The following is a 12,587-nucleotide window of genomic DNA, read 5'->3' as shown; positions in this document are numbered from 1 at the left end:
TATATAACGTACACTTCTCATGACTCATTAATTCCATTGTTAGTTACCCAAAAGAAATGAATGCTTATTGACAAAAAAGACTTTTACTTGAAAGTTCTTAGCAGTTTTAATTCATAATAGTCCAAACTAGAAACAACCCAGATGTCCATTAACTGAATAAATAGATAAGATGAATTTAGGCATATTTAATTATATAGTAGGATATCTGCTAAGCAGTAAAAAGGTATATTCTATTGATGCATGCAATAACATGGATGAATCTCAAGGCCATTATGCAAAATGAAGGAAGCCAGACTGAAAATGTGTGTACATCTCATATATACACATCTTCAGTCATGTGAAGGTCTGGAACTGGCAGAATGCATCTATGGTGATAGGACTCAGAGGAGCAGTTGTCAAATATTGCAGGAGCACAATTGATTGGGAAGGGGCACAGAAATAGTTTTAGGGCAATGTAAATTTTCCCTCTCTTCTAGGACAGTGGTTCTTGCTAAATTTCCTTGAACTATACATCTAAAATGAACATTTTTACTCTGCAAATTATACATCAGTAAAGCTGATTTAAAATAAAAGTGAGACTCTAAGAGCTGAGCGGCTTCCCAGGTAGAGCTAGTGGTACAGAACCCACCTGTCAGTGCAGGAGGTGCAAGAGGCGCGAGTTTGATGCTTGGGTTGTGAAGATCCCCTGGAGGAGGGCATGGCAACCCACTCCAGTACTGCCTGGAGAATCCCATGGACAGAGGAGCCTGGCAGGCTACAGTCCATAGGGTCGCAAAGAGTCCGACATGACTGAAGCGACTTAGCAGGCACTCAGAGAGCTGAGAGGAAGCTCTGTTTTGGAGTAGCGTTTGTCAATTAGTGAACACAGGGGGAGTGTTTGAAAGTTTGAAAGGAATAGAATTCTTTTGTCAATTAGTGGGTTTCTCTGTAAGGTGATCATGTGATCAGATGGGCTTTCTAATCTCCAGAAAAAGAATTCTTTAATAGTGGGGGCTGGGAGCTGGAGATAATAAACCTGGTTTTGGTGACTGACCTGGACTTGAGCTGGGATAAGGAGGCTGGTGGGCTTATTCAGAAAGTAGACCTTTACTCAATTTTTAGTCCTTTACCACCCTTTTTGTGTGTGATGGCCTGAGGTTGGTGTTTTTCTGGTTCAGGTTTTTTCACCAACAAATAGGATTCCTGTCTTAGCAGGAAAGGAGGGATGATTTTCTGAGTTTGTGGAGTAAGGGTGGGGAGAACTCTATTCCTTTCAAACTTTTAAGCACTCCCCTTGTGGTCTGTCCTCTACCCTAGCCCATTTTCTGTGATTCTTGGTACCTCCTAACCTGGGCCTTCTGGGGTTGTGCAGGGGGAATTGGTGTGTTTGTCATTAGTATCCCTTCCTCCTCTACTCTGCTAAGTCACTTACTATCCTGCTGCAGTTTTCTGTCTTCATATACAGTGATTTGGGGTTACTGATGTCTCTTAGGTTCTTTGAAGATCGAGTTTACATTCCTATTTTTGTTCTCAATATTTGAGTGAAGTCGTTCAGTCGTGTCCGACTCTTTGCGACCCCATGGACTGTAGCCTACCAGGCTCCTCCCTCCATGGGATTCTCCAGGCAAGAGTCCTGGAGTGGGTTGCCATTTCCTTCTCCAGGGGATCTTCCCGACCCAGGGATCGAACCTGGGTCTCCAGCATTCCAGGCAGATGCTTTAACCTCTGAGCCACCAGGCAAGCCTTAAAACTGTAAAATCCGTACTGTACATTTTCAGCCTTACCAATACCAAAGTCCTGCTACTTATCCAAACACACAAAGCTCTCTCTTAATTATATAGTAGAATATCTGCTATATCTCTGTACCTTTGTTGAATTCCTTTTTGCTTATATGCATGTGCATGCTCAGTTGTGTCTGACTCCTTGAGACCCCATGGACTATAGCCTGCCAGGCTCAATGGGATTTTCCAGGCAAGAATATTGGAGTAGGTTGCCATTTCCTTCTCTAGGGGATCTTCCCCACCAGTTAAATCCCATCTTCACCTGCTAAGGCTCTCATCCTTCAAAATCCAGTTCTCCCTCCTAACTTTTCTTGTTGGCTGCCTCTGTACCTTTGTTTCACAAGAAATCCACTTCATTGGGATGTTCGCGCTGAAGGAATACCGGGAGCCACTGGAGAGTACTTGTTAACATAGTCATACACCAATTAACATGGAAGTAATAGGAATTGTTGAATGAACGCTGAACCACTTAGAGTGCATATGAACCACTTAGACAGAAATTGGGAAAACAGACTGGCCCATTGTGGAGACGAAGGAACAGAAAAGATGAAAGGCTTGGGGGAAGTGGGCAGGCAATGTGCAAAAAGACCTGAAGAGGAATAAATGTAAATATTCAAAATATCATCTCTTAATTTCCCTCCCTCTCTGCTTTCTACCCCTGATATAACATGTTTAGACTGATATTTCATCAAATTGAACATTGTAAAACACTCGTTTCATGTGCCATTTAGAAAGAAAAATCTCAAACTAGAATACAATGCTTTCTTATCATTTAGGACTCTTTTTACTTAGTTCTTTTGGACTTCTATTGACAGGTATTTTTAATTATACATACCTCTTGTGCATACATAGTCTTTGGAACTATGCCATAGTCTTTGGGGTTTGTTGGTTTTTGAAATCTCCCTTACCGAGGTTACTAGTGACCTTCACACTGGAAAATCCAGTGGGTAATTTTTGTTTTTCCTTGATCTCTTGGCAACACCGAACCACTAATGATGTCCATTTTGAAAGTTTCTCCTTCAACATCCTTGAGAGTTGTTTCTTAGGATCCCTCCTAAGAATTCTGTTCTTCTCTTTAACCCAGAAATGTCTATGATCCTCAGCCCAGAGCCCTTCTCACTATATGCACACACTCTGAGTGACCTCTCAGAGCTGCCTTTCCCACCCAGATCTTGCTGCTGACCTGAAGGTTTTTACATTCACATTTCATCCACTCATCACCACTTGGATGATCCATGTGTGTTACCTCTTCAAACAACACATTCAGAATAAAACCCTTCATGTTTTCTATGACCACTTCCCATGAAACAAAAACAAAAAACATGTTGGAAGTGATAACATTAGTCCTCCAGTACCTAAATCAGAAACCCAAGATTCCTCCCTTTTTACTGTCTCCTCCTCCTCTTCTGTGAATTCTTTCTCACTGACTATTTAATCAGTGCCTTCCTGTTTATTAACTTCTGCCACCTACTTGGTTTAGAGTCTTAGCACTTATTACATGGATTATTACATTAGCCTTCTAATTGATTTCCACACTTTGACTCAACTGGTAGAATGTCTTTCTCAAAAATAAACTTTATCATGTTACTTCCCAGCTTAAAAGTCTTTGGTTCTTTTCCCATAGTTTTCAGAATAAAGTTCAGACTGCTGAGGTTAGCACACAAGACAGTCTGTGGCCCAGTTCCTGCTCCTCTCTGGTTTCCTCCCCTCTTGCCTGTCTGTACCCTCCCCGTCCCACCTCAGTGAAATCGGCTGGAACTATCATTGTTCTGAACTCACCGTGCCATGTTAGGCCTCTGAGCCTTCACATATATGTTTCCCTCTAGAGTATTCTCCCTCTCCTTCTTATCTAATTCTCATTAGTTAGACAGAATTTAGAACTCAAGAATAGGTACATACATCCCTTATTTGGGGAAGCTGTTCCTGACTTTGAGGTCTGATTTAGATACTCTCTTTTAAAATAGAAAAAGGGCTTGAAGAAAGGATTTGTGAATGAACACAAAATGTCTGCTAGCTAAATAGATATTTAGGTGCAGATTGAAATATGCACTTCATTTTTTCATCTTATCAAATTGGAACATGGAAAGATGGGCCTACTCCTACACTGATATTGGAAATATAAATTTGCCATTTTTCTGGAGAGCAGAGAATGGATGTATGTTTCTAGAACCATTAAAAATAATAGGCATATACACACACTCCTTTTGGCTTAGCATTTTACACCTTGGAATATATCCTAAGAAAATAACTTTTTTGTAAAGCATACTTTCACAAAATTTCATGATGTTCATTCATAAAAATATTAACAATGGTTATTTCTGAATTGTGATATGAGTAATTACAGTGTTTTTCTAACTTTTCTGATAATGTGTATTTATTATGGGAGCAATATGGAAAAGAGAACCCCCACCTTTGTGCTCCTGATCCATGCTGTACTTGCCTCCCTGTTGCCCTGATTAAACAGTGAGTGTGCTGAGGGCCATCACCAAGAATTATTCAGCATCATCCCACCAACATCTGGCTCAGAGTAGAAAATGCTGGATAAGTGAGTTATACCAGTAACAGCTAACGTTATTGAGTATTTCCGGTGTCTTAGGCATTGTTCTAAGCATTCAACATATTCACTTAATCCTCATGAGATGGTTACTATTATTATCTCTGTTTTGCAGGTGAAACAGGCTGATAAAAACTGATAAAAACTTCTGTAAGGCCACATAGCTGTTGGTGGCAGGCTTGGGATTCAAACCCATGCAGACTGGCTTTTACTGAGAGACATAAGATAGCATCATAGTTCTGAGTTATATTGTATCTCTGATTAAGAATAATTGGATTAGATTCCATGTCTAGGATTCCAGCGGTACAATTGGGCATCAGTTGAGTCATGGTCTAAACAAAAAGGCAGAATTTGATACCCACAGAATCTGAACCAAATACCAGGAGAATAATCTTCATTTCTTTTACCTTAAAAAAAAAAAATTATTTTACACTGTAAACTTCTTATTGAAATTGGTCCCATCTCTTGGGATTTAGTTTTATGTTCCCTCTCTGTGATATTCATGTCCCTTCAAAATTTAAACTCAAAGACCTAAATTTTTAATTAGTTCTTTAGCTCTTCCTCCCACCACTTCTCTTTCTCAGTAAGATTACTTATGACAGGGTCATCAGATTTCATTTTTAAAACCTATCAGTCTTCATTTTTGTTGTATCTTCTCATTTTTTCCTTCATATTTTCTTTTCAAGTCTCAGAATTTCTGAAAGCTACCTTCCTACTAACTGGGACTATACTGCATAATATGGTGGCCTCTAACCACATATGGGTTTCAAAGAAATTATTGGAATTAATAAGAATAGACAAAATATTTAAACACTACTTCTCTAGGGACATATGGGGCTGATCAGTAGCACAGGATAAGATGTTCAACGTCATTAGCTAGAAGGGAGATGTAGGTTAAAGCTCCATTGAGATAATACAGTACACTATTAGAATGGCTAAAGTAGAAAATACTGGCAGTCACAAATGTTGAAGAGGATGTGGAATCAGCCATCTCTCTCATGCATTACTGGTGGGAATGTAAAATGGTGTAGCCACTCTGGTAAATAGTTTGTCAGTTTCTTATAAAAATATGCTTAACATTCAACCTAACAATCAGACTTGTAAATGTGGTTATTTACCATAGAGGAATGGAAGCCATGTTTATACAAAAACAGCAGCTTTATTTGTAATAACCCAAACTGTAAACAACATAAATATCCTTAAACAGGTGAATGGGCAAACAAATTGTGGTATATCCATACAATCAATAGACTCAGCAATAAAAAGGGATGAACTGTTGAAATGTTCAGTAAAGTGAATGACTCTTAAAATCATTGAGTTCAGTGAGAGAAACCAATATCAAAAGCTTAAACACTGTACGCCTTACATAAATGTTCTTGAAATGACAGAATCATAATGATGCAGGACAGTTTAGTGGCCTGTTCACTGTATGACTACAAAAGAGTAGTGTGAGGGGCTCTGAAGAGTGAAGGGGTAGTTTTCTATCCTGATTGTGGTGGTATTTACTGTAAAAGGAAGGGAGGAAGAAAAGAAAAGGAAGGAGTGAGTCATATAAAACTGGTGAAATCTAAATAAGGTCTGTTAATTGTCAGTTTCCTGCTTTTGATCCTTGTGGTATGGTGATATAGGATGTTACCATTGGAGGAAACTGGGGGAAGGGCACACAGGAACTCCATATATTATTTTTGTAACTTTTCTGTGAGTCTAAAATAATTGCAAAATTTAAAATGTTTAACTAAATAAAATTAAAATTCAGTGCTTCAGTTACAGTAGCCGCGTTTAAAGTGCTCAATAGCCACATGTGGCAGATGCAGCCATATCATGGCAGACATGGAATGTTTCCATCAACACAGAAAGTTTTATTAGGCAGCACTGGCTAAAAGCATATGTCTGACTCTGGCAGTATTCTCTCCCTTAATTACTTCAAATTCTAACATCACAACAATACTTCCTTGTATTTTCTGTCATATTACCTTATTAACTGGTTGTTTTGCGCATTTTCAAACCTAGAGAAAGATTTCTCTTTAGTTTCTCAAATTTCAGAGAAATAAAAGAGTCTTATGTCACTTTAGGAATTTATCTGACAACTGTTGTAATAGTTTAAATTTAATATTTAAATATACAATTTAATCTGGATATTTAAATTGTCTAACAGTTCTGTATTTTGCTTCAGGACCAGTTTTATCACCCATATTAAGATATAGTCCTGGGACTTCCCTGGAGATCCAATGATTAGGACTCCATGCTTCCAGTGCAGGGGGCACAAGTTCTATCCCTGGTCAGGTAACTAAGATCCCGCATGCCATATAGCATGGCCAAAACAAACAAAAATGATATAGTCTTATTAGCTCTCATACAATTATCCTAATATACTTTCTTGATAGTGTCCTTTGATTTTCCTTCTCTTTTGTCCTTACCCAAAAACTCTTCAAAATCATGGTTTTCTGAAAAGGTGCATAGTTTTTTGTGTTTGGTGCTATTTCTTCCCTGTCTCCTAGATGTACATCTTTTAAAAATGTTTTTCCTTCCATTGCTACATTCTAGTCTTTTGCCCCATAATACTTATTCCTCTTTGGCACTTTTGTATTTTCACTTAAGAATTATTGGATAGGTACTCCCTTGTGGCTCAGCTGGTAAAGAATCTGCCTGCAATGTGGGAGACCTGGCTTTGATCCCTGGGTTGGGAAGATCCTGTGGAGAAGGGAAAAGCTACCCACTCCAGTATTCTGGCCTAGAGAATCCCATGGGGTCACAAATTATAGTCCATGGGGTCACAAAGAGTCGGACACAATTGAGCGACTTTCACTCACTCCCTTTACTATGGATCTTCTTTATACTTGAGCTTCAGCCAACCTGCATGATATTCAGCTTTATAGTTTTATATGAGCCACCATCTTGGATTTGAAGGCAAGGCAGTAGAGGACAAAACAATGGCTCAAGATCAATTCACATAGCAATAAAGTTGAGACACTGCACGAAAAGAAGAATGGGGGTGAAACACTGAAGAAAAACCACAAAGAAAGAAAGGAGTGTTGGAATTATGATTTATATGTTTGTGGAAGGAAAATCTGAATATTATAGTGATATCAGTGTTCCTTCAGAATAATTCATAAGTTTACTGTAATTATAATCAAATTCCTATCATAGTTTTCTTAAAATCTGACAATGCAGAAATTCATCTGGAAGACCATCAAAGAATGTTGGAACATAAAAAGGAATCATAATTCAAAATATGAGGGAAAAAGATAATAAAACTTAATAAGACAACAGTAATTATGATAGTATAGGATTGGCATAAAAAAAGAGTAATAATCATTGAATCTAAAGAGCCAAGAAATATATCCTAAACAGTATAAGAATTCTACAAAACAAAGGGTTCTTCATGAATTAATTGTATTAACTATTAACCATATCTTATTTCACTGTCTCAAATACAGAAATAAGCAAAGGATTTGAATAGAAACTTTACCAAAGAAGAAATATAACAAATAAGCAAAATAAACAGAATTTTCTAGGATTGAAGAAATAAAAATGAAAACAGTCAAGTTCTGTTTCTCATTATTAAATGGGTAACTTTTTATTGTTAAAATACCAGTGCAATTCTTGGTATTGTTAAACTGATGCTCTCTTTCTTTGCTGCATGATTTAGACTCCCACCTTTCCTTTCTGGCCTCTTCTCCCACACTGCCTACCACCTTGCTTTCTCTACTCCAGTCACTTTAGCCTCCTTGTTTCTTTTAGTAAGTCAAGCATGCTCGTACCACAGAGCCTTTTTACTTTTGGTTATTCTGCCCAAGATGATTTAACCCCAAATACCTCCTCAACCTGCTCCCTCTCTTCTTTCAGATCTCTGTTCAGAATCAGTGAGGTCTTCCCTGACTGCCCTTTGTAACACAGCACCTTCTCATCCTTTCTAAACCCTTGCCGTGCTTTATCTTTCTCTGTTGCACATATCACCATCTAAGTTAGGTTTACTTATATGTTGTTTTTCTTTTTCCAGCTAGATCGTCAGTTCATTCAGGACAGGGACTTTATTCACTGCTCTATCTCTAGCACTTGGCAGGTGCCTGTCACACAGTAAGCATTCAGTGTTTATTGATTAAGTCAGAACATTGACTGAACCTTTTTATTTTGTTTTGTTTTTTAATGTTTTTTCTCTTTTTATTATTTTAAATTAATTTTTATTAGAGGATAATTGGTTTATAGTGCTGTGTTAGTTTCTGCTATACAGCAAAGTGAGTCAGTTATACATATTTTATAATAGTTTGTGTCCCTCCATCTGGCAGATATAACAGTTAGAAACATGCGTATCTAACAACAGAATATCAAAATACAGAAAGCAAAATAAATTAAGGGAGAAATAGAAAGCTCAACAATAATATTTGAAGAATTCAGTACCCGCCTCCCCACTTTTAGTAATGGATAGGACTACTGGGCAGCACTGGATTGAACCTTTTTGGACAGCAACTTACAACATGATTTAAGTGCCCTTTAAAAAAAAAAGAATGATTAAATTCTATCCATTGATGACAAGAGAGGGAGATCTGCATGTGGCAGGGTCTGAGAAGATGAGATCAAGATCAGTAATAAAGGTTGTTTTTCTCTCTCAGAAAGAGTAAGAAAAGATATGAAGGTAAGGGAATAATTTCCAAGTGTCAAGGACGTTGTACAGTGAAGAGTAAGCACTGTGTGTCAGCCATCTTTAAGAAACCTAGGTTGATGGAAGCAACATCAACCTGTCCTGTTGATGCAGGACAATAACAGAAAATAAGGTTATGTGTGGATGGGAATAGTTGTTGAAAATGAGTCAAAAAAGCTAGGCCTGCCATGATGCATGTTAGGGATCAGTAGTGTGAATTCTTGATCTGTAAGAGGTGAGAAAGCTCTCTATATCTAAGCTAGTCAGTGTCATGTTAGGAAGCAAGGAGGGTGGGATTAGAAATGCCAACTGAGAGGCAGCTGTAACAAGGCAGAGTTGAGGTAATACTGTTACTGTAGTTAAGTTACTAAGTCACATCTGACTGTTTTGTGACCCCATGGACTGTAGCCCACTAGGCTCCTCTGTTCTTGGGATTTTCCAAGTAAGAATTCTGGTGTGGGTTGCCATTTCCTCCTCCAGGGGATCTTCCCAACTCAGGAATCAAACCTGCATCTCCTGCATTAGCAAGCGGATTCTTTATCACCAAGTCCCCAGGAAAGCTGGTAATACTACTTTAGGTAATAAGGAGTGTAGGGTGTAATGAAACAAAGGCTTGAATCAAAAATAAGCCATCAGTGATGTGGCAAAGAAAAAGATAATTAACTGCGTGTGGGATACAAAAGAAGAGGAAATAAAAGATTCTGTCAGTATTAAGAGATTGTATTTCCTTTAAATTATTTTCTTTTTTCATTATAGGTTTTCCTGTCATTCACAAAAAAATGGATCATTTAAGCGTTTGGAGGACTCAGTTATCACAGTACTTCTATACTACCAACTGAGATTGATGACAGTACATTTATGACCATATATGTCTGCATCATAGGACTGCTGAAGAACTAAAAGAGAATATTCTTTATTCTTCTTAAAATTTATTCCTAAAAGTAATCCTGTAGTATTATGATATTACTAAATGAAACTAGAAAGCACAATTATTAAATTATTAGACTTGCTGATACAAGCACGCATGTGCAACAGCTACTGTATCTGACAGTTACCAAACCTCAAATTTTGATGATTTCCCTTTGCGGGAAAGGTCATTATATTTGCAAGAAACCACTGAACATTGTCAGTCAAATATATTTTTAGCTGAGTGTCATTTAGGAGAATTTACTTGAAACAAGTTCTGGAAAAATCTACATCCTACCACCCAGTGGATTTGATATTATGGCAGCAACTTACAGACTTGTGGTTAGTACTGTGAACCACTACAGCAGTGTGGTGATAGACCGGCGTTTTGAGCAAGCGATACATTATTGCACTGGAACCTGCCACACCTTCACACATGGAGTTGACTGCATTGTGATACATCATAGTGTTTGTGCAGACCTCTTACACATCCCTGTGTCTCAGTTCAAAGATACAGATCTGGACTCTCTGTTTCTACCCCATGAAAATGGGTTTTCCTCAGCTGAAGGTGACTATCCCCATCAAGCCCTCACGGGCATACCCAAGGTCAGGAAAGGATCTACATTTCAGAGTACCTGTAATTTAAAGGACATTGCAGGAGAAGCAATCAGTTTTGCCAGTGGGAAAATAAAAGAATTTTCCCTTGAAAAACTCAAAAACTCTAACCATGCCGCTTACAAAAAGGGAAGGAAAGTTAAATCTGACTCATTCAACAGGAGGTCAGTTGATTTTGACTTGCTCTGTGGTCATTATAACCATGATGGGAATTCTCCATCCTTTGGTTTACTCCGGAGTTCCTCAGTTGAGGAAAAATCTTTATCCCATAGAAACTCACTCGATACAAACCTGACTTCAGTGTTTCTTCACAACTTCTCTGAAGAAGACCTGGTTACTCAGATTTTAGAAAAACATAAAATAGATAATTTTTCTTCTGGTACAGACATAAAGATGTGCCTAGACATCTTGCTAAAATGCTCCGAGGATTTGAAAAAATGCACAGACATCATAAAACAGTGTATAAAGAAAAAGACAGGGAGTAGCATCAATGAAGGAAATGGTAATGATGCAATTTCTAGCTCTGAAACTGTCTATATGAATGTAATGACCAGGTTAGCATCCTACCTGAAAAAGCTACCATTTGAATTCATGCAATCTGGGAATAATGAGGCTATAGATTTAACAGAACTGGTCAGTAATATGCCTAGTTTACAGCTGACTCCCTTTTCCCCAGTATTTGGCACTGAACAGCCCCCCAAGTATGAAGATGTTGTCCAGCTCTCAGCCCTTGACTCTGCACAGTTTCAAACTATAGAATTGCAAGATGACCAGCACAGTTCTAGAAAAACAGACACTATAAAACCCATTCCAAATAACTCTACAAATTCCTTATATAATTTAGAGATAAGTGATCCCAGAACTCTAAAAGATGTCCAGCTTCAATCACAGTCATTAACTGTAAATCATTTAGAGAATGTTTCTTCTGGTAATCTCATGGAAACCCTATATATTGAAGAAGAGTCAGATGGAAAGAAAGCATTATATCACGAACAGAAGACAGAAAATGGACCCTCTCAGGAGTTGATAAAGGTAAATGAAGATAGAACAGAATTATCAGACCATGGTACTCATCTTAAAAAATGTCCTGCCTCAATGCAAAATGAAATTGGTAAGATATTTGAGAAATCAGTTGTTAGTCTACCTGAGGAAGATCTTAAATCTAAAGTTCCTAAAGTTGAAGAGGAAAACCACAGAGATTTTATGAATTCTAACAGTCAGGAAGAGATAGATAAATTGTTAATGGACTTGGAATCTTTCTCACAAAAGATGGAGACCTCTCTAAGAGAGCCACTTGCTAAAGGTAAAAGCTCTAACTCTCTAAATAGTCAGAGTCAGTTGATTGATCAGCTCCCAGATCTTGAGCCTAAATCTAAAGTCTCCTCACCCACGGAAAAAGTGTCACCTTCCTGTCTAACAAGGATTATTGAAACCAATGGACACAAAATAGAGGAAGAGGATCGAGCCCTCTTACTGCGGATTCTAGAAAGCATTGAAGATTTTGCTCAAGAATTGGTTGAATGCAAATCAGGCAGAGGGAGCCTATCACAAGAAAAAGAGATGATGCAGATTCTACAAGAAACCTTGACAACTTCCTCCCAGGCCAATTTATCAGTCTGCAGAAGTCCTGTTGGTGATAAAGTCAAAGATACTACCTCAGTGGTTTTGATTCAGCAGACCCCAGAGGTGATCAAGGTAAGACCTAACAATCTTCAGTCCCAAGAAGTCTCCAAAGAAATGTACTAATGTTTGCAAAATTTAGAAACAAAAAAATTTTGTCAGTCGTTTTATGTTCCACTAAAGCTCCTACCCTACAGTAGGCATGGTCTCACTGAGTTCAGTGGAAAAAGCTAAAAAGCAAAGTCTTTATAGAGTTAAGCAGATTGTTTCCAATTTCCTTCCTGACACTCTTTATCTTCTTCCTAGCTCTGTGACCAAAGGAAACTTACTTGGTCTTAATATCCTCATCTGTAATGGGAGTAATAATGATCAAGATAAGTCAGGTGAAGCACAAGCAAGGTGCCTTACACAAAGAGTTATTTAATATTAGTTTCACCATCCTCAACCAGTAAGCCACTCTTCGCTGCATGCCTTTGTGGACTACAAGCCTATG

The 12,587-nt window shown here is 38.1% G+C and overlaps 1 protein-coding gene across 5 annotated transcripts in view; it reads left to right on the top strand.

Moving 5' to 3' along the window:
* Window positions 1-12,587, top strand: part of PPP2R3A (protein phosphatase 2 regulatory subunit B''alpha) — a 223,965-nt gene that overhangs the window by 45,438 nt on the left and 165,940 nt on the right. For 3 of the 5 annotated variants that reach the window (XM_025291381.3, XM_025291375.3, XM_025291369.3), the window contains one exon: window positions 9,710-12,169. The exons of the other annotated variants lie outside the window; for them this stretch is intronic. In XM_025291381.3, the coding sequence (XP_025147166.2) occupies window positions 10,178-12,169 (1,992 nt within the window). In that variant the 5' untranslated portion in view covers window positions 9,710-10,177. The remainder of the gene's footprint in view (window positions 1-9,709; window positions 12,170-12,587) is intronic. 5 annotated transcript variants of the gene reach the window in all.

The sequence above is a fragment of the Bubalus bubalis genome, chromosome 1 (genome assembly GCF_019923935.1).
Source record: "Bubalus bubalis isolate 160015118507 breed Murrah chromosome 1, NDDB_SH_1, whole genome shotgun sequence".
In the NCBI taxonomy this organism is placed as follows: Eukaryota; Metazoa; Chordata; class Mammalia; order Artiodactyla; family Bovidae; genus Bubalus; species Bubalus bubalis.
The sequence above is the reverse complement of the archived record's forward strand: the minus strand, read 5'-3'. Positions and strand labels throughout refer to the sequence as shown.